Below are 18,878 nucleotides of genomic sequence, written 5' to 3' on the forward strand. Positions count from 1 at the left end.
AAAAAAAATCAGTTGGAATTGGGGCGATGCTATCTGATGGAGACATGGATGAGAAAAAGAGAGAAATCACAGATAAACAAATGATTGCTTCAGCAGCATCATAATTTAGCAACCTGATACACTAGTGTCAACAATTACAGCTTAATATTCATAATATGGCGCATGAAGTAGGGATTACCAATACCAAAATACATCCATTGCTTACCTACACTAATGCCCAACATATGGTCCAAATAGTTAGGATGTCAAAAGAAGGCAGTTCAAGGTTTTAAGTTTGCTTCACAAGCAACTATGATAAATGACCAACATATGCTCCAAATAGTTAATCAGTCAAAAGAAGGGAATCATGTATTGGCATATCCCTCAAAAATATTTGTTGCCCGGACACTTCACTACCCATACTTGGCGAGCGCATGCACAACATAAGCTAGACGGTCCTCATCCGGCATTCCAAGGAAGAAGTCAAGGCGCTCTACCTTCTCAAGGATGATTTCCCCGACATCAAACTTCTGTACCCGCGACAGCCCAGGTATGCGGCCCAGTTCCACATATACATCCTTCCGTGCCTTACTCAAATCGAACTCATAGCCTATCCGTTTGGAAAGACAATCCAGCCGGGCATTGGTGTCGTGATTCATCTTCCCGAGCATCTCAATCAGTCCGTCTACGCTTGTGTCATTCTTGTCACTCTTCCGTTTCTTCGCACCACCATCTGACGTGCCTTTGTGACCAGTACTCTGCCCAGTGCTATCAGCTACACCTTCCATAGGGGGGGTTCCAGCCGGAGGCACGGTTCCATCCGGAGGCACAGTTCCAAGCGAAGGCACATGAGATATGTCATCAGCTAGGCTGATGGACTGACCATAAGATCCACCTGGGGAATGCAAGCTGCCCTGAGTGTAGAGACTGTTCACAGCCTCCATCAAGTCCTCAGTGAATGCGCCAGTAGCTCTATCCTTACCGAAAATGATTTGCCAATGCTCCAAGTATGGCCAACTCTTGCCCCTCATGAACTTCGCATTCGGGTCACACTGTGCAAAATATGTGAGTAATTTTTAAATGGTCGTACTACGTGTACATAAGAATGTCATTAACAACAAAGATAATTTTTTGCTGAATAAGAATATACCTTCACGATCTGCTCCCATTGATCGTCATCACAGTCTATCTTGCAGTCATTGTTTGTGTTGAATCCAACGCCACTCCGGGCAAGAATACCAACCAATGAAGAGTACGTTTTCTTCCAAGCACTGATTTTGGAATTGATATGAGGGCAGATCTTGATGTCAGTGTTTGGAAACCTTTGCTTAATAGCATCATGGAGCCTTCCAGTAAATCCAGACCGGAATCCATTATCGGTCTTCCAGCCACTTGCTGACAGGTCCCTCATTGCAGTCACGAGGATTTCCTCTTCCCGATCAGTCCAACTTCTACGAGTTCGGTCGCCCTTAGCCTTTCGGTATCGGTTAAGATATGCATTCACCCCTAATTTAACAACAACATCAGCAAAACATCATTAATACAGTGATGCAAGACCAAAACAAAAATGACTGAAATAAAAGCCATTACTTACTTGCATCACCCTGGTTATCATCCCCAGTGGTCTTCGGACGCTTAGAGTCGGACATTGCACTACCCTATATAACGAGTTCAATCGATAAAACAACACAACAATTCAAGCTATATGAAGGAAGAACTTTACAAAATAAATCATTGTTATCACAAATGCATAAACAAATCATAAAGAATCGATTGTAATTGCAAACACATACGATCTAGTCAAATGCCAAACTTCGTTGAATAGGGGGACAAAACGAATCATAATTGGCGACCAATTAAACATCGGACAAGTCTAATGTTGGGGTTTTTCGTGCGTGTAAATAAACCCAGAAGCTCTAAATGCTAACCTTTGTTGAACATAAAATTAAAAATCGATCCCTCAAAATACTGAAAAAATGAAGCCATAAGCATAAAATGCAATTGGAAACCCATTCCTATGTACTCGGAAAAGAGTAGCACTCACCAAGTTGGAGTAGTTGAGCTTGGATAGAATATGATAGAGCTGCGTGAGGAATGAAGAAATTTTCACAAAAAAGTCCAATATGTATTAGGGTTTCTAAAGGGCATAGGTGGAAATAGTTAAATAATAGAGGGGTAGAAAAGAAATTGTGTAGCCTACACATATTCATTACCCACAAACCAAACAATTAATACACAAACTGAAGAAATAAAATCACACAAGACAAACAACTATTAAAAAAATAAACTTAGATACAAATTTTATTTTCAGCTACAAAACTCTATCTGGAAAAATGGTATTTGACAAAACGAACACACCCTAAATCTATACTGATCAACAAGACTAGGAAAGTGAATGTGGTATTCTAGATTGAAACTTAAAACTTTTGGATGATAGTGAAACAAAGAAACACAATAGACTGGAGCACCTGACTTAGGTAGCTCTATGCTAACTACCTAAATAGAGGGAACATGCATAAAAAGTAAAACAAGGACATTATCTAAAATAGCAAAAAGTTGAAAAAGTGTAAAAAAGACAAAACATCAAACTGAACTAAATCGGATCTCCTAAACCGACATCTGAACTATTTTATCTTCTTTGCATTATAATTTGCAAAAAAACTCCATGGGCATTTAACAAACAAAAAAACAAGAACATAAAAGCTCATAAATCAAGACACCTTAAAATGGTGGACCTACTTTAGACAAACATGAAATCGGACGAGAAAACATAAATAAATCTAGAACTTAACCACGAGAAAACTCTAGATCTACTGAACTACCTAGCTAACAATTGCATAAAGCATCCAACAAATGAGAAACTAGTATAAATGAAAACAAAAGCAAGGTAAGTAAGCATAGAAAGCATGAGTAAAATAGAATTATCCACTAAACGGTAAAGAGTCTCAGAACAAAAGTGCGAAAGCAAAACAACTTAAACCGAACATGTCTTGGTGTGAACGGAAATATAAATCAACATTAGAAAACAAAAATTAGAATTGTTTCTTCACTCCAAAGAGTATTGGAACGAGCTAGCTACGGAACGATTAACAGTTGGACTTGAAATGCGGTGGACAACTACTAAGCTACAAACTACTCGGCCTCCGTGAGTGAAAGTCAGAAAACAGAACTGGAAGAGCGAACAACTAACTAAAGCACTAAGGTAAAGATGACCATAACTCCCTTCTTGCTTCATGTTCCCCTGCTTTTATGGGGCAGCTTGGCAGCCTCTTCCTTGAGGGTTTCTACTCAGCATTGACATTTTTGCTCTTGAGATTAAAGACATATCCCTCTCTTTGCCCCCTTTATATCTTCTAGCAGCGCCGACTTCTCCACATGTATCTCCTTTATCAATTAGGCAGCTCTTCCCATTGCATTTCACCAGAAAGCGTTGCGTTTTGTCTGATTGACTTGTGCTCTTTTTCTAATTAAGTACATGTCGTGCACACTATTCTCCACATATTTTTGCATTATCTCCCCAAAAACATGTAAAGATTACCAAAAAGCCAATGCATGAAATAAGCCTTATCAAGCATCTTTGAGACTAGATTAATGTTGGTATTTCTGTTTTTGTTTTCAAATGAATGATGAAACAAAGTTTTGATTTTTCAGCAAATCATTTTTAGCTATTGAAATTAATAACTCTCCCTTTTGCACCATTCTTAGGTTGCACTTAGGCGTAAAGAACTATCCTACTTCATGCTAGTGCTAGAGGAGATAATTACAAGTCATCAGTTGAATATGTTGGTTATTTGGATGTTAATCTCCATTATCATATCAAAGAAGACCAAAAAACTAAATGGTTTTGGAGGAATAGGTTTTCATTGCTTGAGCGCATTCTTGCCAATGTGTAACCGATCGGTCCTGCTTGGATAATCTACGCATGGATAGGAACACATTCGGTTGACTATGCCATTTATTGTAGGACGTCAGTGTTCTTGTGAATAAGAAGTTCGTCACCGTTGAAGAACATGTAGCAATGTTTTTGGGTATATTGTCTCACCACAAGAAAACTCGTGTGTTTGGTTTTGATTTCATTTGCTCATCGCAGACCATTTCTCGATCCATGCACGTTGTTTTACATGGTGTACTAAAGCTCCATGAGATTTTGCTGGTGAAACCTAAACCCGTTGATGAAAATTGCACCTACGCAAGGTGAAAGTGGTTTAAGGTTTGTTTCTTTGGATCAATTAATAGTTGTTTGAATATTCTATGTGTATCCCCAACTAAACTAATACATCTTAAATTTTTTTTTGCCTATTTCAAAAGGGTTGTCTTGGAGCACTGGATGGGACATACATCAACGTTCGTGTTCCTGCGCCAGATCTGCCAAGATACTGCAATAGGAAAGGACAAATAGTCACGAACACACTAGTTGTATGCGACTCCGTCTAAGATTTTTCTATGTCTTACCTACGTGGGAGGGATCTGCAGAGGACTCGAGGATATTGCGAGACGCACTCAAGACACACTCGAGGATATTATTTAATTTTCTTGGGTTATGGGTAATTTAGGTCCACTCTAGTTTTATATGTTGTTATTACTTATTAGTCTTCCGCATGTCAATACTATTTGTGCAACAATGGGTACGCGAATAGTGAAGGCTTTATCATGCTGAGAAACTCCCACTTTTCACTTCTTAATCTCTTAGTTTATCGTTGTGGCTTGCTCAAGTTAAATCATCAAATTGATCCAGCTGGCCTATGTGTGCGTTCTACCTGCAAAATGCCGGTGAGTGGATCCACAGGACACTCAGACTGATCAACTCGACTTAGATTCGACTTGAGTGAGATGAACCGAAGATCTAAAAAGTGTGTTCTCAAAACCTTAACCCACAATACTATTAACTAGTATAGGGGAAGTAAGGATCAATCCCACAGAGATGATGTGCTTAACATTTGTTTGCTGGACACGAATTGGGAATAGTTGCGGCCACGCTTTCTAGGGGTGGGTTAAGTTAACTACTTGACTTGAGAAACTAAACTAACTAAATTGATCAACTTGCTAAACGTAACTAAATCTACTTGATCAACTTAACTGAAACTTTCCATAAATGGACAAACAGCATAAAAGGGGCGACTGTCTGTCTCCTGCAAAAAGTACTGTAAGCAAAACTTTTCCAACAACTTCTTCTTCTTCACAGCATCAACATGAAAAACAGAGTAAAAGAAAACAGATCTGAAAAGTTACGAAAGACGAAACATCATAACAACTTGTAAATTTGGATCTACTCCCAAAATCTAAACATCAACTTGTGATCTAAACATCCTATTCATGATTTTCTTCATAACTAGACAAAACATAAATGCAAAACTCAGATCTAACCAAATCGGAACACGAAACAAGACATTTTGAGCCAAGACATGCAACATCAAACGAAAATCAAAACAGATCAGAAATACCATGCATGAAATCAGAACACATCAGCTAAAAACGGAACCATAACATCAAATTTACTAAATCAAAAACATCAAAAGTCGATGACATCAAAAGTAAACTGAAAAACAAAAAAGGAAAGCAAGAAATTGTTTAATCGCTTCTTCTCGAAGCGGAATAGCAAGAACAGAACGATTAAAAACTAAAACCAACACCAAACTACCACTAACTAAACTAAAACAAGACCAAGTGTGTGTGCGATGGAAAATAGGGAGATGAAGTGTTGAGAGCTCCCAATTCTAGCTATAGAAGAGTAGAAGAGAGCTGAAAACTAATGAGCATCATCGTTGGAAGCTTCCTCCTTCTCTATGTCCATTTATAGGAAGGCATGAGGTCTTGATCCCTAGGGCATTTGTTCTTTGAAAAGTCTGCTATACCCTTTGCCCTTGAGGATCTTTCTTGTGCGACACATCAGTCTTCTCATTGGGTGCTCCCGCTACATGTCATTTGACTCGACTTGATCCATTTGTGCAGCAAATTTGACTCCTTCTCTTGATCCATTCGTCCGCCCAGTTGATCAACTCATTTTCTGAAAAATGGCGGACTTCACACACACCTGGCTCAAAATTGGCTGCTAGTTTACAGAATTTGACGTAGTTTTATGATAGAACACATTCATGAGACGAGCCTCATCACACGCCATACAGAGGGGTTAGATACCATTTGAAAGAATGGGGTCCCGCCTATGAAGCCCCTCAAAAACCCACAAAATTGTTCAACATGCATCGTACCAAAGCAAGGAACATCATTAAGCGAGCATTTGCTGTGATAAGAATGCATTGGGAGATTATTCATAGTGCAAGCTTTTATTCGATTGATGTGCAAACAAGCCTCATCATTGCTTTTTTTTGCTCCACAATTTCATACGCGGGCAAACGGAGGTTGATCCTCTTGAGGTGCAAATGGATAGTGAAAGGGATGATGGGAGTCGATCTGATAGTGATTATGATGGAGTGGCTTTCATACACAGCATCGAACCTACCACCACATGGGATAAGAAGAAAGACGACTTGGCAGTTGAAATGTGACTTGATTTCAATATGTAGTTTGTTGATGACACTTTACTTGTTTAGAGCTTGTATTCATTTTTTTTCTTTGGATTTCACATACATTGTTGATGCTATTTTGAACTTGTCACTATTTTGAATTTGTCCGTTGCATATTGAATAAGATCTAGTTTTTTAATAAGTGTGGACTACCAATTTCCTTTTTGCTCCTACCACGGAGTTTCAAAGTTACTAATATTTTTTGTTAATTTTTTCATGGTCACGTCCCATTAATACAATTCATTCTGTTTTGTTATGATGGGTATTAATCAATACTTCTTATATCACTTTCGATTATGAATTGTGTCCATCATGGACGTCACACATTTTTAAAACCGGACCTCTATAGATTGAAAATGTATCTTACGGTAGTAAGACTCGGCCTAATATAACCTTGTTCAAAGGTTACAAGCACCACCAAAATAGGATACTGATAGGGTGCGTACTAAACAAGCCCAACAGCAATGACGGCCCATCAGCCCAAAGCCCAAGGAAGAGTATGAGTTCGGCATTACCAAAGAGTTCGGCCTCAGCCTACAGCTCGGTAAAAGCCAACCTATCAAGCTCTGCTCTCAGGTCGGCATCAAGCTCTACTCTCAGATCGGCAACCAAAGCAGGAGTATGAGTTCGGCATTACCAAAGAGTTCGGCCTCAGCCTACAGCTCGGTAAAAGCCATCCAATCAAGCTCTGCTCTCAGGTCGGCATCAAGCTCTACTCTCAGATCGGCAACCAAAGCAGTTCGGTCTCAGTATTCGACCGAACAAGGAGTTAGTGGACCCATACAGGATGTCCAACACACCCACTACCACGTGGTGTCAACTCAGGCCACGATCGTAGGCCATGACCTACGCTACATCCACGATCTTAGGCCATGACCTACACGACATCCACGACTTAGGGTGGTGATGCAAGCCAAGATCTTAGTTCAAGATATAAATAGAACTTAGATCAGATAGAAGAAGGTGAAGCTCTCTAGAGATAAAATCATATAGCAAGTCTGTGTTGTAAGCTGTAATCCCAGATCAAGCAATACAATCTTGCCCTCCCTTCTTCCCGTGGACGTAGATTTACTTCAGTAAATCGAACCACGTAAATTCTGTGTGTTGTAGTTTTCATTCTCTACCAGCTTTTACTAACATCAGAAATTCGCGGATCCATCAGATACAAACTAACTACAAATAGATAACGACAATACATGAGTTCAATCTAGTATTTGAAATGGACATAGAAGTGGACTTCATCTTCATCCACAAGCTAAAAAGTGCATCGAACTCCCGGAACAAGTTGGTTATCATTTTTGAAACGTCCCTAGCCTTTCTTCACCTAAATCTTCTAGTGCTGAGGCTCGTATATGTTGCCTTCAGAATTCAACAGAGATCTTCTGCATGAGCAACTCTTCTTGATATATGACAGTAAATAGTTGGGGATAAAATAGATCCAACTCTTCTTGATGGAAGACTTAGTGTAGACAACTATGAAAGTTGGATGCCCGTACTCGGTTAAGGCCAATGCGCTCATGGCCCTTGAGCACTTCGTGCATGATTTGGAATCATCATATTCATCATCGCTATTTAGTACTAAAACACAATTACTGACTCGGGTTAGGTACTACTCCCTCCGGCCCGTAATAGATGTCATACTTGGGAAATGACACGAGATTTTTGGAGACGTTGTTTTGTGTGTTAGGTGGAGAGATAAAATAGTATATCTGTAATAATGTGAAAGAGAGCTTTTTCCAACAAATGAAATGTGACGTCTTTTGTGGGACAAACTAAAAAGGAAAGTGTGACATAACATCTATTATGGGACAGAGGGAGTACAATTTTGTTGCAAGATCAACAAGTACAAGAAGCAACATGGTTGCACACCTTCGATGTCACGCCTTGGAGGACATCCACTTCCTAACTATAATGATTCACATAAAATATTCCATCACTTACAAGAATGAAGGTTAATGTGTCACCATGTCTTATATTATTATCTCGGATGAAATCGAACCACCCCGTTTGAAAATGACAACCACTACCAATGTTCGAAAGAACGACTTTCCAATAGTGTCTGTTAGGCAATACAAGTCGACAAGGGAATGGGTGGGTGTTTCCGTGCTCAACGATGAATTCGGGAGGTAGAAGCTATGTGCTAAGCTTTATAATACATGTCTTTATCAGAAGCTTTATGAAATTGCAAAACTTAAATAACTGAGGCCAAGCTTTAAGTTTCCAAAAGTAAGCATATTTCTATGTCCATGTGACGGTTTTATCCTATTAAAATTGTTTAACCCAATTGTTTAATTTTTCACTAGAAGAGACGAAGTGCAGAGTGAAATTACAAGAGTAAAAAATGCAGATGCAAATGAGATACTTACAATGTTGTCGATGTTTGTTTCCATGGAGAAAAGCTTGATGAATGACAGTTTTTTAGGGTAGGCATCATCGTCGACTCCGTGTACAAACCAGAGATAAATGGTGTTAGACCAAATCTTTCATGAGAAGATGTTGAGTGAAGGAAAATTTACCCTTCCGGATCTAGCTGAGTAGGCTGCGCCATTACTTTCGAGTAGTTGGGATGTGATATGTGGCAATCGGATTAGGGTTTCGTCCTCTCACTATGCATCAACTGTTTTATTTATTAATATTTTATTGGAATAATCATATAAATGAATGCATTTTAGGAGTAGGACGCCTAAGTGGAGATTTACTCATTCTGAAGTAGGCTTAGCACTCAAAACCTAAAACTAATGAGAGGAAATGGCGGCGGAGAGATTTTTTTACAGAATTGTGAGTGATTGAGTTTTGCCATCATACTTGAATTCAATACTCACCAGTTGCATTAAAGATGAGCAGGTAGTTAGGTGATGAAAATTGGGTTTAAATCTTCTATTTAGTTGCACCATTATTGTCACGACCGCCCTTTAGGGTTAATAAATACGGGCGATCGTGATTAAAAGAATTTAATAAATAGACGAAAAGAATTAGGGTTTCAACACAAGTTGGACCAACAATTAATATCCAAATAAATAACCATGAGTTTGATATTACCCAACAAGAAATTCAAAGTATCCATTATCCTAACAATTAAAGTTGTCGACCCAAATAAAACATAATTAAACGAAACGTCACAGCGGAAACGACCAAGAGAAAGAGTGACGTCATGTGTGAAGACACAACGACACTCAAGGTTCAAAGACAACAATAATATCTTAAATTTACTTGCTCAACACCACCACATCCTCGTCGCCGCTCAACCTGCACATAAGGAAAACACATGCAGGGCTGAGTACTATAAGAATACTCAGTGGCTCATGCCGAAAACATTTTCGATAAAGAGTAATTTATCATGACATTCACAAGTAACCATCGGGGTTTAGCTTTAGAAATGCCCGAGGCACTCAAAATCATTTCCATTTAAAACATCGACTGATCAGTCATTTTCCCATAGACGTTAGCCATATCTGCTCATACATGACTTGGAATGTGGCCACAAACCAAGCCACTAGACTGGCCAGCCCGTACGCTAGCACACAGTCTACCATAGGTGTACACTAATCCAAGTAGGGTTTGCGGCCCTACGAAGACCCGAATTCGATTTAAACAATATTGGCCAGAGCCACATCAGATAGGCACGTTAAAGCAAAACACGGCATGATAAACACATTTTCATTCTCATAATAAAACATTTAGGACTTTTGTCCTTTTTTAAAAAGGAAGCCCACCTTAATTGCTTAATCCGAAACTATTTTCTTTCCTTTGCGTTCACGATTCTCTTGCGAGATATCACCTTTAGAATTAAAATAACACATAAATCAACATACTTTTAAATTAAATAAGTAAAAATGCATGCATCCTAAGCGAAGTCTTTTATCTCGATTTATCTTGGTTTTCGATTATTCGGCGGCCACTTACGCCCTTAATTTCCTCCGTTGGCTCCTCGTATTTTCTTAACGATATCGAAATAAAATCCCCTAAATTATCAAAGTGTGTAATTAAATTATCGCAAGCATTTTCCCCTCGAGCTATATTTATTTCGGACTTAGGATATAATTATTCATTCGTTGAAATATTCCGAAATTAATTAAATAATTCGTCACTATTAATTATCGGCCCAAAGATTTATTGAAAAGACTCAAAGTTTAATTATTTCTCCACCTTATGTATCAAATTAAATTAAGAAGCCCCAACAAATTAAATTGGAGCCCAACTAACCAAATCCTACCATTTAAATTAAAGAGGCCCAAACAATTAAATGGAGCCCATAAATTTATTAAATCAACAAGGCCCCAAATCATTTTAAACCCAAGGCCCAGATTTTTAAAAAAAACAAAGGAGCCCAATTAATCACCATCATCTACACATCTCTCTATTTCTCTCTACCTATCTCTCTTTCTCTCTCGCCAGATCGGTAGGAATCCTCCATCCGTTCGTCGCCTGCTCCGATTCGATCCCAGTTCAGAACCCACGACTTGCCGGAGGACGTCGCCATCGTCGCTGCAGACCGCACGGAGCTCTCGTTGTACCGTCGGGAAGAACTGCTGCCGACCGCACCACTGCTCCGTCGTCGTTCGCTGTGTCAGGCCGCAGCATGAGACGCAGCGCAGTTTGCAGCACACCGCCGTCACTGTCATCCACCGTCGCTGCCGGGAGGCGCTGCCTCCGGTCAGCCTCCCGATTCCGCCCCGATTTCTCCCCGAAGGTAAGTTCTTTATTTGATTTCGTGAGTTAAAGCATGTTTCTTTAGTTTAGTTTGCTTCGATTCATTCGATTAGGAGGTATCGCAGATTGTGGCAACAGTAGGATGAAATGTGTATGGATGCAGTAGAATGAAATTGAAATTTGGATGGGAGAGGTGTTTACCTTCAATTTGCAGACGGATGTTGAAAAAAATGGTTCTTGAATCTCCGTCTCGGCCTTATTCAACAATTGCAATGAATTGGATGAGTTGATTTAGACAGCCCTAAAAACGTGTAACAGAGATGGAGATGGAGTTTGCAAGATTACCTTGGATTGAAGTTGAAGAGAAATCCTTGTTTTCCTACAGAGATGGGAGGAACGAATGGTGCTGCAATTATTATAGAGGAGTAGAAGATTTGGTTGAGAGGTTGGAGAGATTTGGGGAGTGGGGAGAGATTCAAGAGAGTGAGGGGCGGTTTCAGATCTTGTATTGAGGGGATTTCTATTTTTTTTATTTGGTATTTTATTTGTAGATTACAGAGGATGAATATCTTTTCACGGAGGAGGATAATCTTTACAGAATCTTTAATTAAATAACTTTAAAGCGGATTGATGATCAAATCTTTATTTATCACGGACTGGATTTTTATATTAATTATTTAATTTATCGGATCCAACACGGAATTGAGTCCAATAAATATTCCTCACGGACAGGAATTAATTAAATTCGTGCAGTCATTTATTCCACAAATCTCTAGTCCAACAACAATTAATTCACGGACATCACAAAATAAAAGCATTAATACAAGTACTTTAGGGTTCGAAAAGTGGGGCGTTACATCCTACCACCCTTAACAGAAATTTCATCCCGAAATTTGTTACCCTCAAGTAAAGAGTTCCGGGTACAATTCCCTCATTTTATCCTCATTCTCCCACGTGGCTTCTTCATGCCCATGATTTTTCCAAATTACTTCTCACACAAGCAACAGGTTTATTTCTCACATTCTGGATCTTTCGGTCCAGAATAGATTGGGGTCTCTCCTCGTAGCTCAAGTCTTGGTTCAACGCGACTTCCTCAAAACGGATCACATGCTTCGGGTCGAACACGTATTTTCGTAACTGCGAGACATGAAAAACGTTGTGCACATTACCAAGGTTTGGTGGCAGCGCCAATCGATATGCAACGGGGCCCACTCCTTCGAGAATTTCGTAAGGTCCGATAAATCGCGGCTTCAATTTGCCCTTGACGCCAAATCGTGTTATCCCTTTTGACGGAGATACCTTCAAGAAAACTTTATCGCCAGCTTGAAATTGTAAGTCGGTTCGTCGGACATCCGCGTATGATTTCTGTCTGTCTTGAGCTTCTTTTATCCTCTCACGAATTTGTCGAACGATTCCCACCATCTCTTCGACTGCATCAGGTCCGAGTATTCTTCTCTCGCCAACTTTATCCCAGTAGAGCGGCGATCTACACTTTCTTCCGTATAATGCCTCGTACGGTGCCATGTTTATCGTTGCCTGAAAACTGTTGTTGTAGGCGAACTCGATCAGTGGTAGTGTTGCCTCCCAACTTCCTCCTCGGTCGAGTACCACGGCTCTCAACAATCCTTGAGAGTTTGGATTGTTCTTTCGGACTGTCCATCGGTTTGCGGGTGAAACGCTGTACTGAAATTCAATTTGGTTCCAAGCTCCTTCTGTAGACTTACCCAAAATCTTGAGGTGAACTTCGGGTCACGATCGGACGTGATAGTCACTGGGACTCCATGCAATCGAACTATCTCCCTTATGTAGATTTGAGCCAGTTTGTTGGACCCATAGCTTATGAGAATCGGTATGAAATGCGCACTCTTGGTAAGTCGATCTATAATTACCCAGATGGCGGTATTCCCTCTCAGAGTCCTTGGCAATCCCGTCACAAAATCCATGACGATGTGCTCCCATTTCCATTCAGGAATCTCTAGTGGTTGCAACTTCCCATACGGTCGTTGATGTAGAATCTTCACTTGCTGGCAGACTAGGCATCTTTCGACAAATGATGCTATGTCCCTCTTCATACCATTCCACCAAAAGGATTTCTTCAAATCTTGATACATTTTCGTACTTCCTGGGTGGGCAGTGTAAGGAGTTTCATGCGCTTCACTCATAACCTCATTTTTTAGCTCCTCGCTATCCGGCATGCATAATCTTCCTTCAAAGGTAAGGGCATTGTCGCCTTCTTCACTAAAATTCCCAGATTCACTGGTTCGCACTTCTACACGAATCTCCCCCAACTTTGCATCCGTCCGTTGTGCTTCAATAATTCTCGACCTCAGATCCGGTTCAACGGCTAAAGTGGCGATTCGTGCTTCCACTGTTTCAGGTGCTCTTACCACTTCCAAACACATCTTGCTGAACTCGCGAATCAGGCTTTCTTCCTTGGTGATAAAAGTAGCCAGCTGGGAATGATCTTTCCGGCTCAAAGCATCTGCCACTACATTTACTTTGCCGGGGTGATAATTGATGCCACAATCTTTCACCAACTCGAGCCATCTTCTTTGCCGCATATTCAAATCTTTCTGCTCGAAGAAATACTTCAGGCTTTTGTGGTCTGTAAAGATCTCACATCGAACTCCGTAGAGATGATGTCTCCAAATCTTTAAGGCGTGAACTACCGCTGCTAACTCCAAGTCGTGGGTTGGATAGTTCAACTCGTGTGGCTTCAATTGTCGGGATGCATAAGCAATCACCTTGTTGTTTTGCATCAATACACATCTAAGTCCCACCTTTGAAGCATCCGTGTACACTACGTAGTTCACCCCAGGCTCTGGCACAGCTAGAATCGGTGCACTAGTTAGCTTCTCTTTCAATAGTTGAAAACTTGCCTCACACTCGGGGGTCCAATTGACTTTCACCCCCTTCTTGAGTTGTTGAGTCATGGGTCTCGCTATCTTGGAGAACCCCTCAATAAACCTTCGGTAGTATCCTGCCAAGCCTAGGAAACTCCGAATCTCGTTTGGTGTTGTAGGTGCTTTCCACCGTTGTACCGCCTCAACCTTAGCAGGATCCACTCGAATTCCTTCTGCCGTCACGATGTGACCAAGGAAATTTACTTCCTTAAGCCAAAATTCGCACTTGCTGAATTTAGCGTACAATTTCTCACTTCTCAATGTCTCCTAGGTAATTCGCAGGTGCTCTTCGTGTTCCTTCTCATTCCTCGAGTAAACGAGTACATCATCTATGAATACCAAAACGAATTTATCCAAGTATGGGTGGAATACTCGGTTCATCAAATCCATGAATACGGCAGGTGCATTCGTCAATCCAAATGGCATTACCACGAACTCATAGTGACCATATCTTGTGCGAAAAGCAGTCTTCGGTATGTCCTCTCTTCGGACCCTCAATTGATGGTATCCGGACCTTAAGTCCATCTTTGAGAACACACCAGCTCCCCGAAGTTGATCGAATAGGTCATCTATTCTCGGCAGTGGATATTTGTTCTTGAGAGTCATCTTGTTCAATTCTCTATAATCGATGCACATTTTCATCGACCCATCTTTCTTCTTCACAAAAAGCACAGGCGCGCCCCACGGTGACACACTGGGTCTAATGAAACCTAAATCCATTAGCTCTTGCAGTTGTATCTTGAGTTCCTCTAACTCTTTAGGTGCCATTCGATATGGAGCCTTAGACACTGGTGCCGACCCTGGCTCTAGGTCGATCGTGAACTCCAATTGTATATCTGGCGGTGGGCCAGGCAAAGCTTCAGGAAAGACGTCTGAAAATTCTCGTACCACCGCGACATCCTCCACTTTTCTTTCTTCCTTCTCATCTCCTTGTAGATAGACCGGATAGGCATGACGCCTTTTCTTCAACATCGTAACGGCTTGAAGTGCGGAGATGATAGATGTGTTTCTGTTCATCGTGATCCCATGGTACACGATTGGTTCCTTTCCAGGGGCTTGTAATGTTATTTGCCTCTCCTTACATCGGATTGTAGCAAAATTCGCAGCCAACCAATCCATTCCTAAGATTACGTCGACATCCTTCATGGCCATAACTCGTAAGTTGTGCGCGACTAGCCTAAGTTCTCCCATGGAAATTTCTACGTTCGAGCATGTCCGTGAAATCTCTATTACCCCTCCCACTGGTGAGGTCACCATCATCTTATGTTCAGATTTATAAGCAGGCAAACTTAATGTGTCCACACATAGTTCTGATATGAAAGAATGTGATGCATCCGTATCAATCAACACAACAATAGGTGTATCGAGGAGTTCGCCCATACCTGCCAAATTTCCACTCTCGTGATTCCCTTGTTCAGTCTTGGGTTGTCTATAACTCATCGCATATGCTCTAGCCTGGGAGGGTAGTCTCGGACGGTGAGTTTGTTGTTGTCGCGGAGGTTGATCATGATTCGTCCTTGGTGGTGCTGGTGGTGCCCTCGACTGCGGACGGAACCCTTGGTTGTTCTGCCTTGAACCCATCCCCGCGTTCTTGCTCGGACACTCTCTAGAGAAGTGGCCATTTCCACCACAGTTGAAGCACTTGGTGGTGTTCTGCATCCTACACTCTTCGAAATGGTACTTGGAGCACACATCGCCTTGGGGTGGTGGTCTGGGTCGGAAGTCACCCCTTTGGCTAGCGAAATTCTGTCTGCCTCCATACTGTGGTCGCTTTTGAGTAGGTTGGTACCTCTTGTTGTCAGAGTGGGTCCTGTTCCCATCCCACTTCCTCTTCTCCCGGGAATGATGTGATGGAGTTAAAGCCAGTGTAGTGTTCTCCGTCACCCTCTCCTTAGGCATAGCTGCCTTAACATCTAGCGCGAGGGCCAACGCCTCCGCATATGTAAGTCTTCCACGACTAGCCAAAGCCATCTTTATCTCATGCCTTAAACCCTCACGGAATTTTTCTGCCAGTTTCTCATCCGTGTCAACTTGTTCGGGTGCATACTGGGTCATATCACAGAGTGCGCGATCATATTCATTCACTGACAAGCGCCCTTGAGTTAAGTTGTAAAACTCAGCCGCCTTCGCCTTTCGATAGCTCTTTGGCACGTACTTGTTATATATCGCATCCTTGAAATTCTCCCAGGTCATTCCATTCACTTGATCTCGTGGCGTGGTCTTCATCTTGGTATCCCACCAGAAGTCAGCTGACCCAGTCAACTGATAGGTCACACAAGCCATTCGCTCGGCATCGTTGCACATTAAAATTGTAAAAATGCGCTCCAATGCGTGTATCCAACTCTCAGCCTTTTCCGGCTCTCCCATTCCATCGAAGACAGGTGGTTTCTGTTTCAAAAACAACTTCACAATTTCTCGGTCCACTTGAGGTAGAGGTGGTGGTGGTGGAGGTTGTGGGGTTGGTTGTGCCACACTCTCAACTTCGGTCGCCTGAGGTGTAGGCGCCCGGTTCGCATTCCTTACATTACGTCTTGGCGGCATTCTGCTTTATTACCAATCAAACGGGTTATTATCGCACTTATTCAAATCGATCAATAGTCATGTTGTATAGTTGAAAAGGTCATGCAATATGTCACAAGTGGGGATCAAGGGACGATTGTACAACAAGACAAAATATAATTGTATCATGGACAGAGTAAGACCATTGTACCATGGAGAAGCAAAAGATGTTCACACCACAGAATAGCAAAAGAAATTTGCACGATAGTATAAGGAGGAGCAATTGTATCATGAATTAGCAAAAGAGGTTCGCACAATAGGATAACAAAAGACGTTTGCACGATAGAATAGAGCGAAACAATTGTACCATGGATTAACAAAAGACATTTGCATAATAAGTTGGCACAAGGTAGTCGCACAAGGGGATAGAGAAAGACGATTGTTCCATGGTTAGTAATAGGTGTTTGCACAACAGAATGATAAAGGACGATTCCAAAATCGAATAACAAGATCAATTGCACAATAGGATGTCAAAAGACAATGGCCCATCAAGGTAGCAAAAATATAAGTTTCCATAGCCGTCAAAATGTTGCCTCCAAGAGGTCTTAGTATCAATCACAGCAAACGAAGTAGGAAAATAGAATGTGGAGATAAAACAATAAATAGTCCTAGCAAAAAAAAAACGGTATCAAAACAAAAGGGAAACTAAAATGAAGCAAACTAAACCATGACTATCAATCCCGAATTTCTCCTTCCTCCCACTCCTCCTCCTCATCGGCCTCACCATCAGTCTCCATATGCGAGTTCTCTTCCTCCTCGAGGGGTTCCTCTTCTTCCTCGAGGGGTTCCTCATCTTTCTCCTCGTCTTCTACTTCAATGCGAGCTGGGGAAGGAACTGTCGTGATTATTTTCTCGACCTCCCTCTCTATTCTTAAAGGGGCCGAAGTACGCATCCCGAGCCTTGTTCTTCGGGGCACACGTGAGACATGTGGCTCACTATCAGATCGAAACTTCCTTGCATGTGCTTGCTTTGACGGATAAATCTGTGGTGGTGGAGAACGTGGTGGTCCGTCAGCTGCCCTTATTAAGGCCGGAAGTAGTACTTCCAGAAGACCGGGCAAGTCCCCATGCGGTGTGTATTCGGGCAGGCTATACCACGTAAACGATTCTGCCGCTTGAGCTACCCACTGACTCCAGAGGAGCGGTAGAGTGTGAATAAGCTTTGTGATTCCAGCATGGTGGGTGGCTCCCCCGAACGCATAGGCGTCCATCCAAAGATTCCAAAATTCAGTGACGTAACTCATGAGGTCAGTCCTTCCATCCCATTCATAATCCCGATATCTCTCCACGGGGAAATTTCTATTTTTGGCGTATCTATTACGCATCTGGGCAAAATATGATCCAACCATCTACATAGAAGGAAAATCTCAACATCAGCTCAAGATGGGAAAGAACAAAGAAGATATATGGCTCTGAAAGATGTTGAGAGTATGGAATGGGTACATATAGATGTGTATACAAGATAAGGGTATGATGATTGCATCATGCCAAGAATAAACTTGGGTGCTCAAAGTGGATGGTTCACTCATTCTGTTTGATTTCGCATTTCATCATGTCACAGTATGTCGACTTTTATTTCCCATAGGCTACTTGCCTCGTATTTCGTACTTCCACATTTATTTTCATCGTGAAATTATATATTACGTATTCTATAGGTACGTATGGTTACACGCAAGAAGTTAATCGTCATAGGCATTGTACTTCGTATCTCTATCTTAGTATCTATCAAAATCAATATTTCGTACTCGGCGTTTAATGACTCTCAAAACCACATAGAATTCCACCACATATAGGTAAGATAGGAGTTAAATTCTTCCAACACTCGTGAAAGTTCAACATTTAATCACATATTTTCCTCATTTAGATATATACAATTTCTCATGCTTGACGGTATTCATGGTACTTAGCAAAATCATGCTTCACAATCAATTAACATCCTCATATATGTCATCCTACATTTTTTATATATGCATAATTTTTTTTCAAAACTAACGTGTTGACTTCCATCACCAAAATCAAAATTTTCCATTGAAACTCTCAATATTCAATAATCCAATCCCATAGTCACCAAAATACTTTTACCTCTTTCTTCGCGGTTGGGCGTGACGAGTCGTGGTGTTGAGCCTTCAATGTTTATACCTTAGTCAATTAATACAAGAATAGATTTTTGACTAAAAAGACTCTTGGGTCCAGAGCGGAAAGAAACTGAGGCTCTGATACCAAACTGTCACGACCGCCCTTTAGGGTTAATAAATACGGGCGATCG

The 18,878-nt window shown here is 41.2% G+C and overlaps 1 protein-coding gene across 2 annotated transcripts; it reads right to left on the bottom strand.

Moving 5' to 3' along the window:
- Positions 1 to 73: 73 nt before the first annotated feature.
- On the bottom strand, positions 74 to 8,970 carry LOC121769379. Of its 2 annotated transcripts, none has more exons than XM_042166174.1 (4): positions 8,867 to 8,970; positions 1,574 to 1,637; positions 1,130 to 1,485; positions 74 to 1,031 (listed from the first exon to the last, which is right to left on the bottom strand). In XM_042166174.1, exons 1-4 carry the CDS (start codon positions 8,888 to 8,890, stop codon positions 393 to 395), a joined length of 1,083 nt encoding a protein of 360 aa, XP_042022108.1. In that variant the 5' UTR covers positions 8,891 to 8,970; the 3' UTR covers positions 74 to 392. The 2 variants fall into 2 exon arrangements, with proteins under 2 accessions (XP_042022108.1, XP_042022109.1); XM_042166175.1 differs by lacking the exon at positions 8,867 to 8,970 and adding an exon at positions 2,024 to 2,139.
- Between the last annotated feature and the right edge of the window lie 9,908 nt (positions 8,971 to 18,878).

This window comes from Salvia splendens, chromosome 15, assembly GCF_004379255.2.
Source record: "Salvia splendens isolate huo1 chromosome 15, SspV2, whole genome shotgun sequence".
NCBI lineage: Eukaryota > Viridiplantae > Streptophyta > Magnoliopsida > Lamiales > Lamiaceae > Salvia > Salvia splendens.